Source organism: Choloepus didactylus, chromosome 8 (assembly GCF_015220235.1).
Source record: "Choloepus didactylus isolate mChoDid1 chromosome 8, mChoDid1.pri, whole genome shotgun sequence".
Taxonomy (NCBI): Eukaryota; Metazoa; Chordata; class Mammalia; order Pilosa; family Megalonychidae; genus Choloepus; species Choloepus didactylus.
This window is the reverse complement of record NC_051314.1, coordinates 122366390-122390876: the sequence shown is the minus strand read 5'-3', so window position 1 is coordinate 122390876 and position 24487 is coordinate 122366390. Positions and strand designations below refer to the sequence as shown.

At 37.9% G+C, this 24487-nt stretch overlaps 1 protein-coding gene and 1 pseudogene across 1 annotated transcript; both read right to left on the bottom strand.

The window, feature by feature from the left end:
- Positions 1 to 749: 749 nt before the first annotated feature.
- STYK1 (serine/threonine/tyrosine kinase 1) lies at positions 750 to 16523 on the bottom strand. Its single transcript, XM_037846858.1, has 9 exons — positions 16422 to 16523; positions 14979 to 15113; positions 12303 to 12566; positions 11344 to 11525; positions 9454 to 9537; positions 7127 to 7335; positions 5557 to 5597; positions 4764 to 4860; positions 750 to 2152 (listed from the first exon to the last, which is right to left on the bottom strand). The coding sequence occupies exons 1-9, from the start codon at positions 16483 to 16485 to the stop codon at positions 1948 to 1950; spliced, it is 1281 nt and encodes a 426-aa protein (XP_037702786.1). The 5' UTR covers positions 16486 to 16523; the 3' UTR covers positions 750 to 1947.
- Positions 3223 to 3378, bottom strand: LOC119542261 (annotated as a pseudogene).
- Positions 16524 to 24487: the final 7964 nt, after the last annotated feature.

Below are 24487 nucleotides of genomic sequence, written 5' to 3'. Positions count from 1 at the left end.
CAAAGATACAGTGTGAAAGAGCGATACCCCATTTCAGCTCATGCCACTTTCTCCCTAAAGTCTCTCTAACCTTCTAGACTGTAATAAAAAGTGCCCTGTTTCTTTTATCCCACACCTAACACAGTATCTGGCACAGTGGGCCCTAGCACTCAATTTTTAAGAAGTTATTTGAATAAATAAATACTCCGTAAATTTGACTTAAGTGATCTGCTGAGAGGTAACAGTGGGATTCCATAGGACTTTCTTATTGTGTGCTAAGACACTACCTTCCTTCCCCCTACCACCCCCCATTTAAATTCCGACTTTGTAGTCATTGTGGTATTTTCTGCAGGTACAAGCATCCTTATTCAGTTTGCTGGCTCATCATGACTTCATCAGGATTCCAACTTCTATCAAGTTTTCAACTGCCAGTCATCTTCCCTATGGGATGTCTTAGAAGTCACTCCCAGAGTACCTAGAGTATTCTTTAAATCATAGATCACCATGTTCTACTGAATTGTCATCATCATGTTATCTTCAGTATTTTAAATGGGGGACTATTATCACCATTCAGAAGCTCACACAAAAAGGATGATGTCATCATTTTAGTCCTGCGGTATTTGCATCATCTTTAGGCATGTCCTGCCTTGAAGTGTGACTGACAGACTAAGGTTCTCTTCTTGGCTCTGGTAGATTTTAAATGAAAAAGATACGAAAAGTTCAGGGACAGGAAGGGAAAAAGAGGAATCTAACATTTATTTAGCATTTATTATGTGTCAGATACTGTATACAGTATACATGCTCCTTCATTCCTCACAACAACCCTGTGAGGTAGGTATTGTGCCCATCACACACATAAAGAATCCCTTCGCTGACAATGTAGGTTGTCTTTTGAAATTTTCCATCAACATTAACTTCCGTTTATTTACTTTTATCAACTCTAGTGTAGAGATTTTCACAGCTGTATGCCAGAATCTACCATCACTCAATAAATATTAACTTAATGAAATGTTTCACAGTACATCAATGGATGACTCAAAATTAAAAGCTATCATACCTCCCCCTCAGATTATTTCCTTTTCTAACCCTTGTTAAAGACCCGAGCTACTAAGTTTTCTCACTTAGTTTGCATGTTTCCTATTATTAAACACACACACTCAGCATTTTCGTCACTGACAACTTTGACTCTCAAAAGGCTCAGTCAGTCTCCTTAGTCTTACAAGGACTAGAAAGTTTGCCTGATGAACAATACATATCAAATATTATTCATGATTTGACTCTTCTAACCTTCTAGTTAAAAGCAGTACCAACAGGACTCCCCTGTTTCAGAATTAGATAAAAGGGACCATCTTTCTCCTACCTATACCCAAGAGGAAACTCAGAAGTTTCCCTTCATGGTTCTTTTTCTGCCCAACATGAAGGGACCAGGACTGCAGAACTTTATGTCCTTCCTCCTCATCTTCTCTTCAAAGGATGGCTTTGGTCCACATCTTTACTTTTGAGCAAAGAGAACCTTTAATTTTCTTTCTCTCCAAATCCTTCATTGGCTCCAATTCCCTTATTTGATTCCAGTTTCTCTGGATCTTATAATAGTCTAGATAAAAGCATTCTTCAGGAGTTAACTAGTTTGGGGTGGGAAGGAACCAGCTTATTTGTGCCATGCCCCAACAAATATTGCAGATTTCCAAAGCTTCCTTTGCAGTGACACTATCCACCACTTCTACCCCAGTTCTTTAAGATGGCTTTGAGGATTGGGCTAGAAAAAATGAGCTGACAGTATTTCTCAGCCTCAAGGGTATGGTGTGTAGAACCTCAATCAGTATCATTTCAGGTTTCTAGGGAAATGTCTGGGGAAGACCCAGGATCCATTTCTCTCTTTATGTCCCACTAGAAAATCCACTGTCTGTTCTGGAGGAACTGGTTCCAAGAGCATAAGATCAACCATAAATGTTTCTTTCTGGAGGGTCCTCAAAGTATGCTGTAGTTGTAGGGGAGGCTCTCCACGCTGATGCCTGCCACAGCAGCATACAGTTCAGGTACCACTAACTCTGGTACTTGCAATACAGCCTTGTCATTGGCAGTTCGAGCAGCAGCTTCTAGGCGCACGCGAAGCTCTCTAGGTGAGGGGCGGCTGTCCTCACTCCAGCGCCAGCAGGACTTCATAAGACAATACCTGAAAAGGAAACAAGAGAAACTGACTTCCTTATCAAAAAAAAAAAAAAAGTACGAGGGGCATGTTCCTTTCCCAACAAACCTTAATAAAAATGTTTGCAATCCTCTAATTCTCTTTGCTCTGTCCCTCATATTCTTCCCAGAGGCTAATGACATTCTTTCTCATCCTCTTATTATTGAGTTTCTTAATATCATGTTTTCAACAGGACTCAAGATTTTTCATACCACAACCAGTATGACAGTAGAGCTTTTTCACTTTACAGCCAATCACTGTTTCAGAAGTTAAGTGTTCTCTTCTTTAGCTGTTATTAACTTGCAACATTCCGGATCATTGCTATAACTAATCTACCAGTAAAAGCTACATGACAGTTAGTAAAATAAGAAGTTATGGAATAATGTGATTTATACTGATCTCAAATGATGTGATCAAATGTTTCCATCAGTCTAGGTCATTTTCCACCTTTATAATTTTAGTTTAAAAATCTAACTTTTCTAAGAAGTCGCCTTAAGATAAAATTATATACCACTTTAAATCTGTCTTTTCTTCAGTCCAGCCTACAGAAAATTTGTAGTGTAATCTGTTTTGAAACACTTTTCATCGTGTCCCATTCCTGCTCAAGAACCTACAGTGGTTTCCCATTGCTTCCCATATGAAGTCCACATCTTACCCTCTAGCTTCTCTACCTCATAGACCCTGCCTAACTAAATCCCTCTCCTCCAGCCATATCAGTGTCTTGCCATGCCCTAGATGTGGTTACTAATGTCCAACCCTGCCTTTGCTCATGCCATACCCAGTTTTTAAATATCCTCTCCATGGTCACCATTTTCTGCAGGGCTGGTTTAAATCTCAAATCCTCTTTAAAACCTTCTGTTTTTTCTTTTTTTTTCAAACAAAAGGTCTCACATATTTATTACTGAACCAACTTATTTATGCAGAAGCATAAAAACAAAGACAAACCAGGTTTTTCCCCAATAATATAAGTCCAACTATTCAGAAAGCGGACTTTTTCAACTTGAAGTCACTAGTGAACTTGATACAAAATCAACATATGTGCCATCATGTTCAATTCCTTACAGACCCAGCTTGGTCTTTCTCCAGTGTCTCCTCTTGGAGTTGTACCTGATTTTATTGCTGGTTTTCGTTTGAATCCATTGAGTAATCGGACGATTCTGTTTTTGTTCCTTGGCCAGAAATCACTTGATTCTAAAAGTCTTACAAGAAGACATGGCGAAGCTGACAGTCAAATGCACACACCACCATGGTGGGCGAAGAGTGAGAAAGAGCAGTCTTCTATTTTAAACCTCAGCCTAATCTGTTTCCCGCATTCATAGATGTATCAATAAGATTTTGTAAATGATATTACTTTATTAATACTTCCAAAATTTACCAAGAGCTTATTATATGTAAGGCATGGTAATGGGACTTAAAATGCATTATTTCATTTTAGCCTTATGATAACTTTAAGGTGGGATTATTATTATCCCTACTTTAACATCAGGAAACAATGTACAGAAAAGATAAACAATTTGCCCAAGACCACACAGACAGTAAGTAGCAGGGCTGGAACTGGATTCTATTTTTTTTTAACTCTAGGACATGAGACTGAGCTTTTAACCATTCTGTTATATTGTCTCACACTTCATATTCATTTTCCTAGTGTTTCAGATATCTTTTCTTCAAAATGTTAAGGGCTTCAAGGTCATGTGCCTTGTCAGTTTCTAACTCTCTTTACCATCAAGGACAACTTTTACACATAGTAAGCCTGAAATAAATATTTGTCAGGATTTCATTCCAGTATATTCAACCAGCATCACCTTAGTTGTATATGTCTGTATAGTCATGATATCTTATCTTGTAGTTTGCTTAATACAGTAACTATTTTTTTATTGTATGGGGAACCAAGTGCTAAAAATTTACCTTTTCAGTGCTCAAATATTTACAAAATATCAACAATTCCAATAGAAATGTTCATCAATACATTACATTCTTTCTTGCCTTCTTAAAGGTAATTTAACCTTTTGTTAAGTTCTGTAACAATTCTTTTTCTCTACTTGATTGATAATAAAATTGTGTCACTTTTGATTTTTCTATTTTCTTCCTCTAAATTGGTTCAGCAACCGTCCCTTTCTCCTCCCTTTCTAATTTCTTACTCTGTTCTGGTTTGAATCTAATGTGTTGAGAGCTGGGAAAACAGACAGTCAATACTTTTTAAAAATTAAATATTAAATAAGAACCAGTAAACTCTGAATGAGCAACTCTAGTGCAATGCATTTTATGACAACAACCTTATAACCGAGGCTACCAGAAGACTGACAATTGAATAAATAAAACACAACTGTACCTGCTTTGTGTTTGGTCCTCTTCTTACCTATTTAGGAAGCTTCCTGAGGAACTAAATTTTATCAGACTTAGATTCCTAATATAGTTCTCAATGGTTGCCCCAACATTGTCTATAAATATAAATTTAAGAGCAGATGTGTTTTGTGGCATGATTGGTCTAAGGCTATACATTAGCTCATAAAGCTAATGGCCACTTTGAAAGGGGCATAACTGAATGAGGAAAAAAAAAGCTTGGCGTGAGAGAAGAGCAGGACTTTAAAAAGTCACTTACATGGTGTGTGTGCAGCTACTGGGTCTTTTCATGATTTTCCTTCTCTGGAGGTGATGTAGGATGCTGGGAGGAGGGACTTCAGGATACGGTGGAGCCCCTGCCGGTTTATGTAAAGAATGAGAGTGGCAAAAAAACACTTTAGGGTCCTCTAGAATATGAACTATAACTTAATACTCCATCCACTCCAGGTAATTGCTTGCAAAGGATACCAGATACTGTATGGTTAGATGCTCCTAGTGACCATGTAAGTATGTGGCTTAGAGAATTTAGAGAAAAGAAGGTTGTTGGGGAGTGGGAAAGAATAAGTTAGAGAAATTCTGAGTTTTTAAGAGAGTAACAAAATAAGACAAAGGGAAAAAAAAAGACCTGCATTCCACACCGCAAATGTGGAAAGGTGCTGCAGTTTCTCTATCAAATGGATTATTTAGATTGACAACACATTTTTATGTATTGAAGCATGAGAATCTTTTCAAGATATATCACTCTGCACATTATGTTTTGGATTTGAATTCCATCCTTGGAATTGGGAAAACTGGGTGGGGGAAGGAAGAAAGTGGTAGAGAGAAAAAAGAAAATTAAGGTGAGGAAAGAAAGGGAGAGAGTGGCTTAGGAAGGAAATCATCACTTCATAATAAGACATTTTGCAGGATTAGGCTTGGATTTCATGTCAGCCCAGTTCAAATTTCAGAGCTTGTACTGAAAACTCTTCTGGAAGCACACACCATCCACCACCCAAATAAACATACTTGCATATTTGCAAACAGGCACACACTACTTTGGGAATCAACCTTACCTAGGGTCACCATTTCATAGAGCAGGATCCCAAAGGACCAGCTGTAAAAGAAACAAAGCCATTTGCTTAATTTCTATTCCGCCTTTCCTAAAGGGAGCTCACCTAAATGTCAGATGCCTTCAGTAAGAACCCGAAAAAAGAAGGCAATGAAGGAGAATTGAGGGTGGATGTCTGATAAAATGAGCAAATTAATAGCCCCATTAGAAAGAATTCCCATCCAACCACTTTGAGAAGACTTATGTCTCCTTCTATATTTCACAATAATGGTTGACTATCATTTACTAAATTGTATGTATATACAAAATGTAGACACATTCACCCAAACCTGAAGAAATTCACCTCTGCCTCTTTTTTTCATCCTTTCTACCCTCCCTGATAAACTCCAGACTTTATTCTTGTCACTAAGCCAAACAAGGCTTACCATTTATCCGCTATCCTCAGCAGATCCAATTACTCAATCCAGGAAAAATATTAACAGAGAAAGCTTTGTACTTAGTTGGAATTGGTGTATGCCTAAACAATATTATTTGAGAGAGATGTACTTTACGATTCTATATCATTAGTGAGTAGTATTTTCCAGTCAAACCTATTACCCCCAGATCTCTATTGAAAAGCAGATGTCAGTAAAGTGATAAAATGGAAGTCTTTTAACTGACTCACCATATTAATGGACATCCTGTATGTCCTCTGCTGCCCATGACTTTCATGGCTGGTAGGATATTCTACATGATATCTACATGTTTCTCCAAGCAATCGAGTTATATGGTTACCAACAATCAATTGTGATTCCTTACAATCCTATTTATGCCAACTACACATGTAACTGTAGTTATGCAATCAAATATTATGTAGACCGAATAACTGTAAATGCAAAAGGTGTTATCTCTGAAAATTAAGTTGAATGCTTTTAAAGTATTCTATAAAAGCAAGCTGCTAAAAAGAAAGTGCAGTCAATTTAAGTATGGATGAGAACAATGTAGAAAATAGGGAAAATAAGGAAGTTTGCAGTGAAATTGCTTTAAACTTGTTTTCAAATTTCTCATTCTGTTTAGAAGCATCCCAAACCAGAACTCAAAAAATAATTCACTATAGACACTATTTATCAAGAAACACAACATTTAACTCCATTTAACAGGTAAGTAAATGTACATTTATATGTTTTAGATTAAAATAAAATATTTGAGTTAAACCATATTTCTTTTTCTTTTAATAATTCCCAGCTTAACTGACCTTTTGATTAAGTGGAGCTACCACTTTCAAATAAGAGGACTTCTGCTGGATTATGTCCTCACATATCAGTGTGAATGTTCTTTTCATTTGTCTTTTTTTTTCTTATAATTAGGACTGCTGATGTAATATAGAAGGAATACTTGAAAAGGCACTAAAAAGATTGCAGCCAGATGCCAAATATGAACTCTGTCACTTAATATTTCTGCTTCAGAGTATGTCTGACTTCTCAACAGAGATCTCATTTGTAGGCATAATTGACAGCGGACCCGATCATATTCGGGGACTGATGGATATGCACATCATGAAGGGAAGAAGTCCAAAGGGTAGGAACAAACCATACACATCTCCTCTGATGCCAGCAGGTCTCAGGAGAAGCCGTTCTGGGGCAAGCCACTTGAGAGGTATGTTATTAGTAGAGGAGATGGCCCCTCGGGCATGGACTTCATACGCTAGGCCCAGCCCACAGAGTTTGGCAGTGAGATCACACTGAATTAGGATATTCCTGGCCGCCACATCCCCATGAAATAGATGCTTATCCTGTAGGAATTCCTGTCAAGATAAGACCAAAGATGGATCAACTGTCTGAGGTTACGGCTTGGGTCACAGATAAGTAAAGCCAGTCCTAGACTCCTCAAAAGAGAAGTACGTTTTCTACTCTGAACAGGTCTCATTAATAATGACATATTACATCCAGATCATTCATGCTAATGAACCAGACATTTTTGTATTGTGTTTACTATTACCAACCTTGAGACAGTGATCATAATGTCACTAATACTGGGTTTTGAAAATATAGTCACCCACTCTCTGTCAAGCCCTGACTCCTGCCAGATTTAACATTCCTCTCATTTAGCTAGGACCCAAGTAGACACTGGAAAAGAGTAGGCTCCAAGTTTCTAGCAGTGGTCCTAAAAACAAGGTAGCAAATGAACAGCAAAACTGAGTGTCATAACAATGGATTTATATGGAGTTTTACACCAACTCATTGTGTCCCTAAAATAACTAGAGGAGGTGAGTTAGGGAAGTATCTTTTAGAGAAATTTAAATTATTTCACAAGTCCACAAAGTTATAAAGTGGTAGTTACCAGAAGTAGGTATTGTAATTCACAGGAAGTACTACAAACTCTACCATTAATCCTGAAACCAGGCTACAAATAGCCTGAGAGCCTTGTGAAAACATAGGACTTTCACTCATGAACCAAAATCTCGGAAGAGGGACCTGGTAATCTTATATCTTTAAGAATTATCCTAAATTATTCCAATGCAGCCAAAAAGGCATTTGAGAATCACTTGGCTGACATTGATTTTCTAGTGTCCTTCCTCCCCAACATCAAGCTATTCAAGGCATATAAAGAAGTTGAAAAGCTATACATGACTGAAAAGCTAGAGACTGAGATCTACGTTATTATATAAGAATGGTTTTTAAAAACTCAAACAGTTACAACGATGATAATTTCCAGTCATCGATGAGGGAAACAGTGACCACAAATTTTCTTTTTCTGATGAGGCTTTAAAACAAAGGAATTATACTTTGTACAATATACTGACTCTGAAATTGTTAAAAGTAAGAAAAGTAGTATGATGTTACCATGTAACAGATTACCTGGGCCCCTGATGAATGATCATAAATGCGAACAACGCATCCCTGTAAGAAGTCACCTCTGCAATTATGGTTCAGAATACAAAGTAGGCTGTGTCCTGACACCCTAACATTATAAAGGGAACATACCTTTATAACTAGGTCCTCCAAACGCCATAGACAATGTTCATCTATACGGTGTGTTCGCTCCCGTGCACCATGGGAACTTCAGCTGAAACTACTACTCTGTTCTCATCTACTACTTCTTTTTATCTAAGCTTTCCCTGATTCCATTTAGATCCATGGTATATTTCACACCTCAATTTGGTAATATCTATCACAAACCTAAAGTAGTAACTTCATAGATACCTGATTTTCTATAGCAAAGGTTAATTTTAAAAAGTTATCCAAAATAATCACATAGAAATAACCATCTGAATTTCCTAAATAATTCAAGTAAAGGTAAATTTTTTTTCTTAAACCCTGAGTTCTTTCTTTTACTTCTTTGTCTGTTTAAAATGAAGGAATGATCTTATTGCTGCCTCTTCTCTTCCATTTGTTTCTATTGTTTTTTTAAGTATATGTTTTCTCTATTACATTCCTTATCAAACCTAGCCTCCAACTAAACATGTTCTGAACTTGTTTTTCATGTATAAAAGTGTTTAGTTCCTTCTGGTTCTGTAGCTTTCCACTCATTCAATTTTATTTCCCAAATCTTTCCAACCTGCTTCCCTATTTGCCCCTTCTACATCTATTAATATTAGCATATACGGGGAAAGGGGGGTATTAGGTAGATGGATATATAACTCTTGGCTCTGGTTTCTGAATATTTAGACTGAGAAATCTCTTCCTTCTAATAATCCCAAATTGACTTCTTTTGGCCTGGAATTACCAATCCTGTATATTACCTAAATTATTTCATAAAGGACTACAAACAGTTTCAGTACTTGAGTTTCTGTCTCCTAACTTCTAGTTAGTTTTACTTATATTTCTTTCTCATTTAGGACCATGAATTAGGAAATGTGGCATCAAATACCAGGCTAACAAGAAAATTCCCTGCCTTCTACTGTAATTTTGCCCAGCCTTACCAGAGCCAAAAGGACTTGCTTCCCAATGTGATATACTTGTTTTTCTGTGAGATCATAGAGAAGGCCATCCATGGTCATCATATCCTAAAAAGACAGAGAAAAAAAAGCATTATATCAAAGTGACATTAGCAGAGATTACCAAAAAAAAAAAAAAAAGAGGCATAGATACTATGAAATGTAGAAATCAGAACTAAAAAAAAGGTACAAAAACATAAGAGACTAAGATTCAAAGAGAGACTATCTCAGATATACAAAGAAGTGCAATGATTCATTTGACTGGGAAAATGATAAAGAATGCAGATGAATAGCAGAATAAGGAAAGTACAGAGTAGCAGGCAAGAAATACAAGTATATATAAGACTATCCACTGTGTGTGTGTGTGAGATAAATTTAGCACATTGATGCAAAACATCTTTTTTAAATGCTTACTATATGCCAGATACCGTTTTAGGAGCAGGGAATAGAAGAGAGGGAAAATAAATATGGCTGCTTCTTCTGGAGCTTAAAGTGTGGCAGATACATGTGAATCAGAATCAAATAATCATACCTAAATACGTGGTTACAAATCTATAAGTGCCATAAAGGAAGTATTCAGAGTGGTAAGAGAGCATGTGATGGGGGGCAGGGAGGACAGCTGATTGTTTGAAGTGACAGGAAAAGGGTTTTTTTCTTTTTTCCTTTTTTTTTTTTTTTTTTTTACTAGAGAAGTGGTCGGTTTACAGAAGGATAATGCAGAAAATATAGAACTTGGCAGGGAAGGTTTCTTATGAGATCTGATGGATAAGTAGGCATTAACTATGCCAAGAAAAGAAGGGAGAGTTTTGGTGTAACAAAAAGAGCATGTGAAAATCATGTGAAATAGAGAAGCACAGTAGGTTTGAGAAACTGAAAGAAAGTAGTGTGCCTGGAGCACAAGTTATAGATGAATAAACTCTTTAAAAGATTTAAAATGACACAGACTTGTAAATGGTCTAATCTTTGTCACTAGATAGAAGATGTTGACAGGGTCCCTTTTCCATGTATTTTCAATAGTAGAATGTGGAGGCTTAATTAATGTTGAACTGGTCAACGAGTAAGTGAGAAACCAACCAAGAAAACAGGTAGGATTTCAGAAAGAAGAATATGTAGAGAACCAGAGAAGTTGTAAGAAACAGCATGTGCACTTTTGTCTGAAAATTTCTGTACATTTTAATTTTTAAAAATATGAGTTCAAGGTGCAAAAACTTACAAATTCAATCTCTCATTAAGTCAGCCCTGAATGCTAGGATGATATTACAGAATGGAAGACATATTTAACAATAACAACAACAGCAAAGACAAAATTACAATCATTATTAACAACAGTTTGTTATTATTATTATAACAGCTACAGTTTTATGAGTGCCTACTATATACCTATAATTGCTTATGTTTTTAAATATATAATTTCTTTTAATTTTTATAATAACATTATTATTCCCATTTTACAGATTCAGAAAACTCAAGCTCAGAGGGGTGATACCCAAAGTCACACAATTAGTAGGAGGTGGAGCCTAAAGCCAATTCTCTAAACCTGCACTGCCCAAATCAGTAGCAATCAGCCACATGTGGCTGTTTAAATTTAAATTGTTTAAAATTAAATAAAATTAAAAATTCAGTTTCTCCATCACATTAGCCACATACCAAGTGTTTAAAAGCCACATATATGTTTCTAGTGTCTGCCATATTGGATGGAGCAGATATAGAACATTTCTACCATTGAAAAAGTTCTATTGGACAGCACTACTCAATCACTCTGTTATGCTATTATAATGTCTCTATATTTTGTCATTTGCCAGGCTAAAGGGTATGTGAACAGCTGATGAGCCATGTCAAACCTTTTCCTCCTAACACCTCTACCCTACTATTTACCCGGCGGCAAGTCCAGAGAAAGCTGAGCAGGTCTCCCTGGGCCACATCCTCCAGCACCATATAGAGCGGCAGCCGGTCTGTGCAGCAGCCTTCCAGCTGTACCAGGTTCTTGTGGTTCCCCAGGTACTGAAAGAACTGGATTCGCCCTAAGAAATTCTGCACCTCATGGAGCCCAGCTGGTTCTGTGGAGGACAGAAGAGCCAGGGGCTGTGAGCAGCCAAATCACCACCAACGAAGGGGAAGCCCGGCGCAGAAAGCAACCACAGATGGGAATTTTCAAGGCTCCGCAGCAGGGTGAGTGTAGACAAAAAGTAAATAGAAAGGGAGCCAGCTAGAAGATCATGATATCCCCAATGTCACTGATCTGTTGTCAAAGGTAACATAAAATCATGGATCTTAGAATGGGATAGGCCTTCACTTGCCTAAATGACAAGTGGTATGTTCAACATTATCTTATGGATGTAGTCAGCACCATGAATTATATACTCGAGAGTGGTTAAAATGGGAAATTTTATATATGTGTTACCACAATAAAAATTTAAAAATTAGTATCAGTGTCTAGGCCTTTAGATTAGTGTTTTTATTTATCCTTATCCTTGTTATTTGTTTAATGTATCCACCATCACTGGACCATATCATGAGTATAAGCAAAAAAGAAAAAAACAGTATCAGGAAAAGGTACCAAATAATAAAGAAAAATGAAGAAATAGCATTGGAATCCTAGTGCAAATAACATAGAATATTGAGAACTCAGTTCTAACAACCTACATAAGCAAGAATGTGGAAGAGGGTGAAATACCCAAGAAGAACATTTCTGCCTCAAGCTCCCACCCTTTTCTCCTGCATGCAATGTGATCACCACCATCTGTTGATTAACATCTTAATGTTTGCAAAGCCTGTTGGCATTCACTGGTTAGGGCTCCAAAAGGGGAAGTGAAGTCAAAAACTTCTCATTTTACCTCTTAAAGCCTTGAGGACAACACTCTTGGACGTAGCTGGGTCTCCAGTGTTCATCTGGGCTCTATAGATGGCCCCACAACTACCATTGTAGATCTGCTGTATAACAGAGAGTTGCTCTCGGGGTAACTGCAGCTTAGCCAGGGCTGATGTGGTGGCTCGTAGAAGGCTCTCCACTGATGTTTCCTTAAGTGGCACAAACACATTTCCTCCAAGTCCTGCTGCTTCCTGGCTTACAGCCCTTGATGAAGACATGGGGGCAATGCCTAGAACAAAGAGATGATACCAACAAGCTCTTCTCTGTCCTTCGGACTCCAAGAAAGCAGTGCCTGGAACAACTTGGCAAGGAACTTTCCTTGGCAATTTTCTCTCTGACCAATGTGGGTATTTATGAACCAACATTAATATCAACCTCTTGGAATGTCTATAATAATCCCCATCACTTCTAGGACAACACAAGATGGATCCGTGGAAACTGTTAATGATATTTCCTTTCTGTCTTCCTCAGGATTTCAGTTCAGTATTCCCCATGAGTGCAATACAAAAAAATTAAGGAGGTTCCTGAATAGGTACTCGGACCACAGATGTCTAAATGTGGTGATAACTGCAAGTGAGAAGTGTCATTTATATCAGTCAAATGATTTCCAGGGGTGGAGGGGAGGTATGGATGGCTATTCAACTCTAAGCTGTAGTTGTTTTCCTCCTTCAACTTGTCCCAAAAGTCAAATTATTTCATATTTTCTAGTATCTCAGTCAAAAATCTTCTGCTATTTTCCTCCTTTTTTATCCAGAATGAACTGCACTCCAGTTGGAAAAGAGAGGTTCATTCTTATTAAATCTCCATCCATCCATCTGTTCATTCATCCATTTACTCAATAAATATCACCTACTACATGCCAGGCACTGTCCTAGGTACTGGAAATTGGCAATGCCCAGACTTTCATGAAGACTAGATTCTAAGCATAGGGGAGAAGAAATGAGAAAAAATATATCAGGCTACAAGTGTTATGGAGGAAAATAACACAGGATGGGGGAAATGAGAAGCATCCATGGTGCTATATTTTTATTTGAGGGTCAGGAAAATCCTCTTTGTTGAGATGATTTGAGAAGAGACCTGGAAGAAATTGGGGCGCAAACCATTCTGATATGAGAAAGCATAGTGTAGACAAAGGGAACAACAAATACAAAGGCACTGAGGAAGGAGCAGTCGTGGTATATCTGAGGAAGAACAAGAAAACCATTGCAGCTGGAGCCAAGTGAGAGAGAGAGAGTTGGGGGAGATGAGGCCAGAGATGTCACAGATCATATACAGTCCTGCCACTGAAAGAATTTTCTCTTTTTTTAAATTTTGAGTGAGGTGGGAGGCTATTACTCATGAGGCATACGTCAAGCTGCCCCAATTTATTTGTTTTTGTTGTTGTTGTTCCATTGGTAAAATTTTATTGAAAAGCTTTAAAGTCATCTAGGAAAAAAGGGGAGAACAAAGAAAGGAATCGGCTCTTTGGGGAAAACCTCAGAGCCCTCAGTGAGGAGGAGCTAGTGCCTTGGCTCAGATCCCTCCAGTTGTGCTTTGGACTTGGGCCCCCTGCCTCGTTGCCCACAGCCCTTGCCCCTCGGGGCTACCCGCTCCCACTCCTTAAAAAGCAGAATTTCAAACAGAGAGCTACACAAATGGCTTATTCCTTAAAAGAAATTTGGACATATTGCATATGAGGTGTGTATTATATCCAAGTGGGTAGGAAGTTTAATATAAGAACTAGAAGGTCAAGGGGGGACCATGAGCAGAATAAAGTATTTGAATCCATGAGACTCAGGAAGTAATTACACTAAAAACATTTTTAAAGAATTTCATGATGAAGGGAGGGAAGAATTGTATCAAATGCTTTTAATAGGTCAAGTAAGATGAGGACTGAAAATTAATTGGTCATTGGATTTGTCAGCATAGATGTCCTTGCTGATTTTGGCAAGAGCTGTTTGGGTGGAGTGATAAGGATAAAAGAGGGTATGTAAAGAATCAAAGTAGTGAGCGAGTTCAAACAACTCCTATGAAGTGTTTTTCATAAGACCGAGCAGATAATTGGGGTAAATTTTTAGAGAAGGATTAGGGATGAGTTACTATAGAATTCACATCACTGTCAGGGATTATTTCCTTCTTTTTACTCTTAGTTTCACAGATGGCTGATTCTTTTCATTATATGTTTGGTGGTACTCGAAAACACTTGTTTTCATTGCCTGTTCACACTTCAAAAACTATTACGAGGGCCACTTCTTCTTCATCATATATTCCAGAGGTAAAGAGTAGAACTGGAATGAATTATAAGGTAAAATGTCAGCTTTTAAGGCTAGGAACAAAGCCTTGGGCATTAAACCCTGGGTCTTCCTCCCCAGCCCCCAGAACTCACATGGACAATGGTTTTAATAGTCTAATAGGACAAAGACACAGGAACAGGTCACATGACGCCTCCTTTGCCTACTCTTCCATTCAGTCAAAAACCATTTATTGGGCTCCTACTATGGGCTCCCCAGAGAAAAGTCCATTTCGTCTACCTCCACGGGAGGGGGACCCATGTCTGTCCCATTGCAGGGACTGGACCTCTGGACATGGAGCCATTAGGACTTGGGTTGTCCAGTCTCCATCCTCCCTATGCCCCTGCCCAGCTCCAAAGTTTGGGTCTTACCTCCAACTTGACGCGGCTGCTGTTGAGCTCTTTGTCCTCTGATAAAAAGCCACAGGATTACCCCGAGAAGGATGAGGAAGGTGCCAACCAGGAGGGTAGGGACAATAATGATCTCATACTGCTGCTCCTGGAGCACTGGGTAGATAGATAATCAGGAAGAGTGTGAAGAAGACTCACCTGATGTCCACACAATTTACCAGACCCACCAGTCTTCAGCTCATTATACCCAAAAAGATCATCTCTTACACACCTATTTAAAATCCAAAACACTGATGACAACAAATTCTGGCAAGAAGGAGGAACAACAGTAACTTTCATTCATCACTAGTGGGAATGAAAAATGGTAGCCACTTCTGAGAACAGATTGGCAGTTTCTTAGAAAGCTAAACATAGGCTTACCATACATACAATCTAACAATCATGCTCCTAGGTATTTACCCAAATGAGTTTTAAATTGATAACCATGAAAAAATACTGCTATATGAATGTTTATAGCAGCTTTTTTCATAGTTGCCAAACTTTGGAAGCAACCAAGATGCCCTTCACTATGTGAAGAGAAAAGCAAACTGTGGTACATTCAAACAACAGGATGTTAACCCAGTGATAAAAAGAAATGAGCGATCTGGGCATGAAAAGATATGGAGGAACCTAAAATGCACATGAAAGGAGCCAGTCTGAACAGGCTACATACTGTATGGTTTCAACTATATGACATTCTACATGAAAAGGCAAAACTATAGAGACAGTAAAAAGATCAGTAGGGTATTTTATGGCATTCAAACTATTCTGTATGATGCTGTGATGCTGGATAATGACATTATGCATTTGTCAAAACCCACAGAACTGCACAACACAAAACGTGAACCCTAATGTAAACCACAGACTTTAGTTAATAGTAATGCATCAGTATCTGTTCATTCATTGTAACAAACATACCAGACTAACGCAAGATAAATGAAGAAACTGTTCGTGTGTGTGTGTGTGCGCACGCGTGTGTGTGTTGTTGAAGGGAGGGGGTATATGGGAACTCTCTGTACTTCTTGCACAAGTTTTCTGTACACCTAGAACTGCTCTAAAAAATTGCCTATTAAAAAAAAAAAAAGATCATCTCTTCCTTCTTCTCCCCCACATCCATACAATGAAATCACTAACCATTATTGGAGCAACTCTAATCAGAAACCCCAATGTCCTTGTTTTTTATCCTATCAAGTGTGCCCTGTGCCTCTACTGTCATTTGTCCTACCAGATAGATGATGCAGCACCTGATCTTTGATTGGCACTTGCACTCTCCACATCAGAGACACTGGCTTCTAGGCTCCATTCCTCTTTTACCACGATCTTCATTTCTACTAGAAATCAAATCATCCTCCCTCAAGAACTCTGTCCAGAACTTAAGTCTCCATAATCCTAAAGTCAGAAGACATTTATGTTGTCTGCACTTACCACACAACTTGTCACTCAGACTGCATTCCAGTAGCATCCGTGTCATCCCCCTCACGTCTCCCATGGCCTACTCCTGTGCTGGCCCCACGGAGAATGCACAGAGCATAGGCGTAATTCCCAAGGATTGAGTGGTTCTGTTAAAAATAGAATGGAGCACCCAGAATTTTTAAATGCCCCTATTGACTAGTTATCAAGCACATGACCACCTGGAACCCTCTGAGCCATCCATTTATCTCAACCCACCTACCTGATACTCAGGCTGTAAGAACTGTTTTTCTGGGATTTTCTCTTCTCTACTAGACAGCAAAGTAGAGGCCTGACCTGGTCATGTTCTTTCATTCCATTGTTAGGCAAATTATTTTAAAGCCAATACTTGCCTGCTCCACCAGACCTCTTCACAGCATCTGCCTTAGTAATAATTGTGGTCCCTGTTTATGTGGGCAAGACCTACCTTACCTACAGTCCTCGTTCATGTCTAATTTTCTGTAGCTCTGCATCACTTATTTGTTAAACAAAACATTTAATTTTCATTTTTTATGCAAAGTTTATTCAGATAATGACTCGGCAGATTTCAAGGGAAATGAATTATGCATTTACTTTCTCTGAAATATCTCCCCTCTGCACCTTCACAACCCACGAACAGGCAGCATTTATCAATAAAAACTATCGAATTCGTAGCTCTCAGCATTCCAAGAAGCTTTCCCTGCCTATCAGAAATAGACACAGACACTCATCTTGTACAGGGAGTGTCAGTACCAAACCATCTTCTCTTTCTCTCTTTTAAATAAAAAAGAAATACATTTATGTGGCTCAAAAATTAAAACACAAAATGGTATACCATAAAAATCTTTCTCCCATCCCATCCTTCTCCATTTATCCAGTACCTAATTCTCCTCCAAGAAGACTGTACCTACTAATTCTTGTGTATCTGGCTAGAGATTCTTTATGTGCATCACTTTTGAGTCTATGTTATCAGCAACATATTTGAAATGACATCTCCAGAAAACTGGTTCTGTGTTTCTGAAGAGAACTCGTGGTTAGCTCTCTTCCATGTGCTAAAAACTTTACATTTTGCCCTTGCTTGACAAGACTCTCTTGGTATTATGATCAGCAGAGCCTGCTTCTTTTTCTGATTGATCTGAAACAACATGTGATTTCCTACTGTCCCGGTAATACTAAATATGTGAGCCAATTTCATGTTGATTTGATAAAAAGTTAAAACAAAAATTAGTATTGTCACTTGTATGATATTATACCACATCGAACAGGTTTTACATTAGTCATATTATGCTATCTTTTATTGCCACATTAAATGTTGTATTTTATCATTGATACTAATAACTTATTAGTACTTATTAAGTACTTAGTGTACTTACTGAGGCAGAGTCTCTCAGTGCCTGAAACACATATGTAAAGAAACCTCCCAGTTCCAACCTGACCCCTTTTTCACTTTTCCTGGAGTTCCATGACCTTGTATGTAAGGATGATAGTTAAAGAAACAATTCCTGAGGACACAAAAGTGAGACAGATTGTGTGGTTGGTTGACAGAAGCCCACTGGGTCTTCTGTTTACTGTAATAGTGGAGAAGTTAAAAGGAGGAAAATTGCGGAGAGGAGAGGATAATTCTTATTTGTGTGTTTGTACACAGCAGGGGATCTATTAAGTCAATGAATAGTTAGACAGCAAAGTCCATCTCATTTAATTTGCAAGCAAAAAGGCAAGCAAAAAGGTAGCTGAGAAGGTTTTCACAATTCTATGTGGGAAAAGAGAGGAAGACAACATAGAAGGAAATGATACTAGCAAGTAGGCAAAAAACAGGATGCCTTGAGAGGGTAAAGCAAAAGAGAAGGTCTTGAAAATAAAACATTAGCTCAGTTAGGAGAATTCAGAAGCTACTTGAAAATTTCTAACCACTATCCTTATTCTTATTTCCCTTTCCTCTTGCTTCTTTTATCAGTGTATTATCAGATGCAATTATTTTCCTTCAGGGAGCAGCCAGCTTAACAAGTTTGGCTCTCTGGGGAGTAGGTTCTGTGAACATAATCTCTCTTACCATAGTAAGAGTAAAGGAAAGAGCCAGTCAGTAGCCAGATCAGACTTGTGAACTCTGCCCAGAAACCAAACCACACACCCACTAACACATACTGAAGGAAGTAAATTCAAGTTCTGTGTGTACATGCATCCCTGACTGGAACCGCTCATCGTAGCCCACACTCAACTATAAGCCCATGGTCAAACACACCCTCACCTAATGACTCAAACATGTTTATATCTTTACACCTAGATATCACACTTAGTTGTTTACAGAGAACCCACCTTTGTATGCAATATGATCTTTTGTTACAGCAGGTTCTCACCAGTCTTATTTGTGCAAGGGCAGTTTGGAGAGGCTAGGCTTATTAACATCTAGCAGCCCAATGAGATTGGATGCTGGGGCAAACAGACAAATGTATATGTGATAAGGCCCAATGCATGAACTCACTTTCAGATGTTTGTACAGTAAGTTCCTTCCAGTAACTACAATTTGCCTAGCAGCACATGGAATATTCCAAATAAGTCTAGGATTTTTAGGGTATCTATACTAGGCATACCCACTTATCAATGAAAGCCAACAGAGAAAACCTCACCACAGAAAACCCACCCAAGTTCTTATATCAGAAGACTCTCATATTCATTTGTAGCCACAATATTCCTCTCTCTGTCACTTTTCTCTGTACAATTAATATTCATTTCCCACATGACTTTGCCTGCCCACTTTGTGTGCCAAATCGAGAAACGTCATGCATTGATGCCAAACTCTTCTAGGTTGACTCTTTCAATGGATTAGATTCTAACCCATCTGACCATTAGAAGAATAGTCTTGGCCAACATTTCTGTACAATTTCTAAGACTCTTTCCCCTTTAATTATATCTAGACATTATTTCCACTGCTTTAAACAAACAAAACCAATGTATGTTGACTACTGCTTCTCTTATCTGGACTGCAAAATCCTTAAGTATAAAAAGCATTATCTCACAGTTCTTTTTTGATGGTCATGCATAACTAAATTAAGGGCACTGGAATCAAGGGTCTAGTGAAGTTATGAAATTGTTCATTACAATAATGACTTTGACAGTTGCAAAATATGTTTGCATATAGCTTTTCTACAGTTTACACACACCTATATTAACAGTGCCAAAACTCTTCAGGCAGGGTTCTAATTAAACAATATTACTTCCTCGTTTGTGATACACCTGGATATCACACTTAGTTACAGAGAACCCACCTTTGGATGCAATACGATTAAAGGATTTAGCTCCACGCTTGCATTGAGAATCTAGAAGGATAAAGAGCACCATAAAGAAGGAGATACAATAAATAGGATGAGAATGAAAGAGAAGATGAGGAGTGAAGTCCACCCCATATCTCTGCAACAATATAGTCTGTAGACCAGAGAAGTCAATGATTATAACTGGAATTGAACTAAAAATTAACTTTCCAAACTTTTAGATATATGCTCACAGTATAATGCCACACTACATCTCTGCACCTGTCCTAGTACACTCAAAGACATTTCTATATGCAACAATAAAGCAACCCTTACTTAGTGACATTTCTATTCAATAAATACAATATAATTCCCCAGATACAATTAGTAATTTATCCATGAATGTCTAGAAGAAGCCTTTCTTACCAAAATATATCTACAACTAGGACTTCTAAAAGTCAGATTCATCTTCCTGGACCCTGCCTGCCTAAGTATTCTGAGAACTTCTGTGATTGAACTTGAGAAAAAATCTGGCCCATTCTAGGTGTGGGCCACCTCGATTGTGATCAGACCTGTTATGCCAGCCTCACCCTCAACCTTACCACTTGCTTATCAATATATGCTTGTCTTCTTAGATAGATGAGTGACCCACCCTCCCAGATGCATGCCACATTGGGGTTAAGGAAGTTATTAATAGCTACGGGCTATGGGCCAGGGACCCAAAGACATAAAATGAGGAGGTAAAATAGGTAGTTAGCAGCCCCCAGATTGAGACAGTCAGTGTTCTCTCTTACTCACTCAGCTTTCTCTTCTCTTTATTTCCTCCTTACCTCTCATGCTCTAGGAAAATCTCTAGGGAAGAACTGCTCAGATCCAGGGGATTCCAGAGTTCCTTATCTCCAACATTCTGAAAAACAAGCTGATTCAGAATCCAAGAAAAATATATTGTGGAGATGGTAGGGGAAGAAGGCAGAGGAGAAAGCTCCGGGATTCAGTCCCTCCATCAGAATGAATGCTAAACAGGCAGGAACTGTCTGAAACAACTATTTCAAAACTCCAGAGTCCAAGTACAGTGTACACACAGGGAAGAGCAGGAGGAAGAGGCTGGTAAATTACAATAAAGATTAGATTAGTAAATTGCTCTTTCAGTGCTGCCCTTACCAGCACCCATCACCAACTCTCATGGCAGGCATTCCTGGGGTCAGGCCCCAGGCTAACCCCCTAGTTACAGAAAGGGACACAAACATCCACTTCCCCAAGAGGAGGGGTGGGCAGGGTGGATCACAGGTGGGCAGGGCAGTTCATGACTTCTGATTGATTAATGACATCAGATCACTGTGGGCAAAGGCTTAGAGACTGACTTGGGAAACGCCTCTCTGGCATGCCCCTCCCTTCCAGAATTTGCCCTCCAGGTGAAAGCAGTTTGAGACAACAAGGCAGTGTAAGAACTGATGGAGGCAGATGGCCTGGGGAAAAGGACTACCTGCTTTAAATACCCCAAGAGGGAGAAGTTCTGCCTCCTGGGAAACAGCGGGGCATCCAAACTCCTGTAAACAAAGGAATTCCAAAGCAATTAACAAGTACAAGCCCAGGACAAAACACAGGCCCAGAAAAGATAGGGAGGACCCTGCACTTTAGGCATTCCCCTTGGCGGGCCTTCCTGCTAGGAGGGCTGACACCCATGAAAATCTATCCTATCACCAGCTGGTAACAAAATCAAGAAGCAGACATTGCAGGAAATAAATCCCAGAGTTAACTATTTAAAATATTAAAATTATACAGTGTGCAACAAAAGATTATAACACAAATAAAGAAACAGGAAATGACAGTGCATCCAAAGAAAGAGGATACAAATCCAGAAAACAACACCGAAGAAGATCAGACTGTGGACATACCAGAAAAAAAGACTTTCAAATATGATCTTCATTATGCCAAAAGAGGCAAAGGAAAATATAGCGAAAGAACTAAAGGGTATCAGGAAAACAATGAATGAACAATATGGCAATTGCAGTAAAGAAATAGAAATTTTAAAAAGGAACTAAACCAAACTACTGGAGTTGAAGTCCGCAATAACTGAAATGAACTTCAAGGGAGGATTCCAACAGCAGATTAGGGCTGAAAGAATCAGTGAACTCAAAGACAAGACAATTGAAATGAGTCAGACTGAGAAGCAGAAAGTAAAAAGAATCATAAAAAGTGAAAATAGCCTAAGAGACCTCTGAGACACCATCAAGTGTAACAATATATGCATTATGGGAGTCCAAGAAGGAGAAGAAAGAAAGAACAGAGGAACTATTCAAAGAAATAATGACAGAGAACTTCCCAAACTTAGCAAAAGACATGAATATGTACATCCAAGATGCTCAGAGAACGCCAAACAGGATAAACATGAAGAAAAATATCCCCTATCATAAACTGATAACATTATAAAATTCAAAGGACAAGGAGAGAGTTCTTAAAGCTGCAAGAGAAAAAGCAATATGTTATGTACAAGTAGATAGAATGCCAATTTCTCATCAGAAACCATGGAGACAAGAAGGCAGTGGGTTGATATATTTAAAGTGCTGAAAGAAAACAAATGCCATACAAGAATTTTGTATTCAGTGAAACATTCTTTCAAAAAATGAGGGAGAGATAAAGACATTCCAAGATAAACAAAAGAAGAGGGAATTCATCACCACTAGACCTACCCTATGACCAGTGCTAAACGGAGTTCTTTAGACTTAAATGAAAGGACACTAGACAGTGGTTCAAAGTGTTATAAAGAAATAAAGACTTCTTGTAAAGGTAACCATTTGAGTAATTATAAATGGCTGTATTATTGTATTGTATTATTGTATTATTTTTTTGGTATGTAACTCTACTTCTTACCTCCTACAGGTACTAAAATGCAAATACATAAAAAATGATAAGTCTATGGTTTGGGATGCAGAATGTACAAAGATAAAATTGGTATCAAGTACAAAGAAAAGGTGGGGGGATGGAGGGGTATAGGAAAAGGGTATGTGTCAACTATTGAAGTCATAGAACAAATATGATTGTTATATATTCAGGATGCTACATTTTAATCCCATGGTAAACAAAAGGGAAATATATGAAAAATATATCCAGGTAGAAATGAGAAGGTATTCAATATGGTACAACACAAAATATCAAATGAATATAAAAATAGGTATGATAAGAACGGAGAGACCAGAAGTTCTAAGACTTTCAAAGATTACATAGCAAAATGGCAGAAGGAAGTTCTACATTATCAGGAGTGACTGTAAATGTAAATGAATTAAACTCTCTAGTCAAAAGGCAGAGATCGGCAGAATGGATAAAAGAGCATGGCACAACTCTATGCTGTCTGCAAGAGAATCACCTTAAATTCAAGGACACAAGTTGGTTGAAAATGGAAGGATGGAAAAAATATATATACCATGCAAGTAGTAACCAAAAGAGAACTGGCTAGCTATACTAATATTGGATAAAATAGACTTTATCAAAAACAGTTACAAGGAACAAAGACAGTAATTTTATACTGATAAAAGGGTCAATTCAACAAGAAGACATAACAATTATAAATTTATATGCTCCTAACAGCAGAGCCATAAAATTAATGAAGTAAATACTGACAGATCTGAAGGAGAAATTGATGACTCTACATTAATAGAGGATACTTTAATACACTACTTTCAAAAATGGATAGAACATCTAGTCAGATGATCAATAAGGAAATACAAGACTTGGATGATACTCTAAACAAGACCTAACAGACATATATAGAACACATCATCCAACAACAAAATACACATTCCTCTGGAGTGCACATGGATCATTCTCTGGAACAGGCCATATTTGAGGTCACAAAACTAGTCTCAAATCCAAAAATATTGAAATCATACAAAGTATCTTCTCTGACCACAATGGAATGAAGCTAGAAATCAATAACAGCATGAGATAGGGAAAATTCACAAATACATTGAAATTAAACAACATACTCTTAAACAACCAATGAGTTAAAGAGGAAATCATAAGGGATATTAAGAAATATCTTGAGATGGGTGAAAATGAAAATACAACATAACTTAGAGGATGCAGTGAAGGCAGTGAAGAGAGGGAAATTTATAGTTCTAAATGCTTACATTAAAAAATCAAGAAAGACTTCAAATCACAGACCTAACCTCAAAACAGGAAGAACTAGAAAAAGAAGAGAAAATTAAACCCAAAGAAGTAGAAGGAAGGAAAAAACAAAGATTAGGATGAAGATAAATGACACAGACAACACCAAAACCAACAGAGAGAATCAACAAAACCAAACGTTGGTTCTTCAAAAAGATCAATAAAATTGAAAAACCTTCAGCTAGACTAAAGAAGAACAAAAGACAGAGAACACAATGAAAATCAGAAATGAAAAGGGATATTATTACTGAGCGTACTAAAATAAAAAGGACTATAAGAGAATACTATGAACAACTGTATGCCCACAAATTAGATAATCTAGATGAAATGGACAAATTCTTAGAATCACACAAACTACCTACACTGACTCAAGAAGAAATAGAAGATCTCAACAAACCAATTACTAATAAAGAGATTGACTCAATAATCAAAAACCTCCCAACAAAGAAAAGGCCATGACCAAATGGCTTCACAGGGAATTTCTACCAAATATTCCAAGAAGGCTCAACTCCAATTCTGCTCAAACTCTTCCAAAAAAATTGAAGAGGAGGCAACACTCCCTAACTCATGTTATGAGGTCAACATAACCTTCATACCAAACCAGTTAAAGACATCACAAGAAATGAAAGCTACAGAACAATATGTCTTATGAAT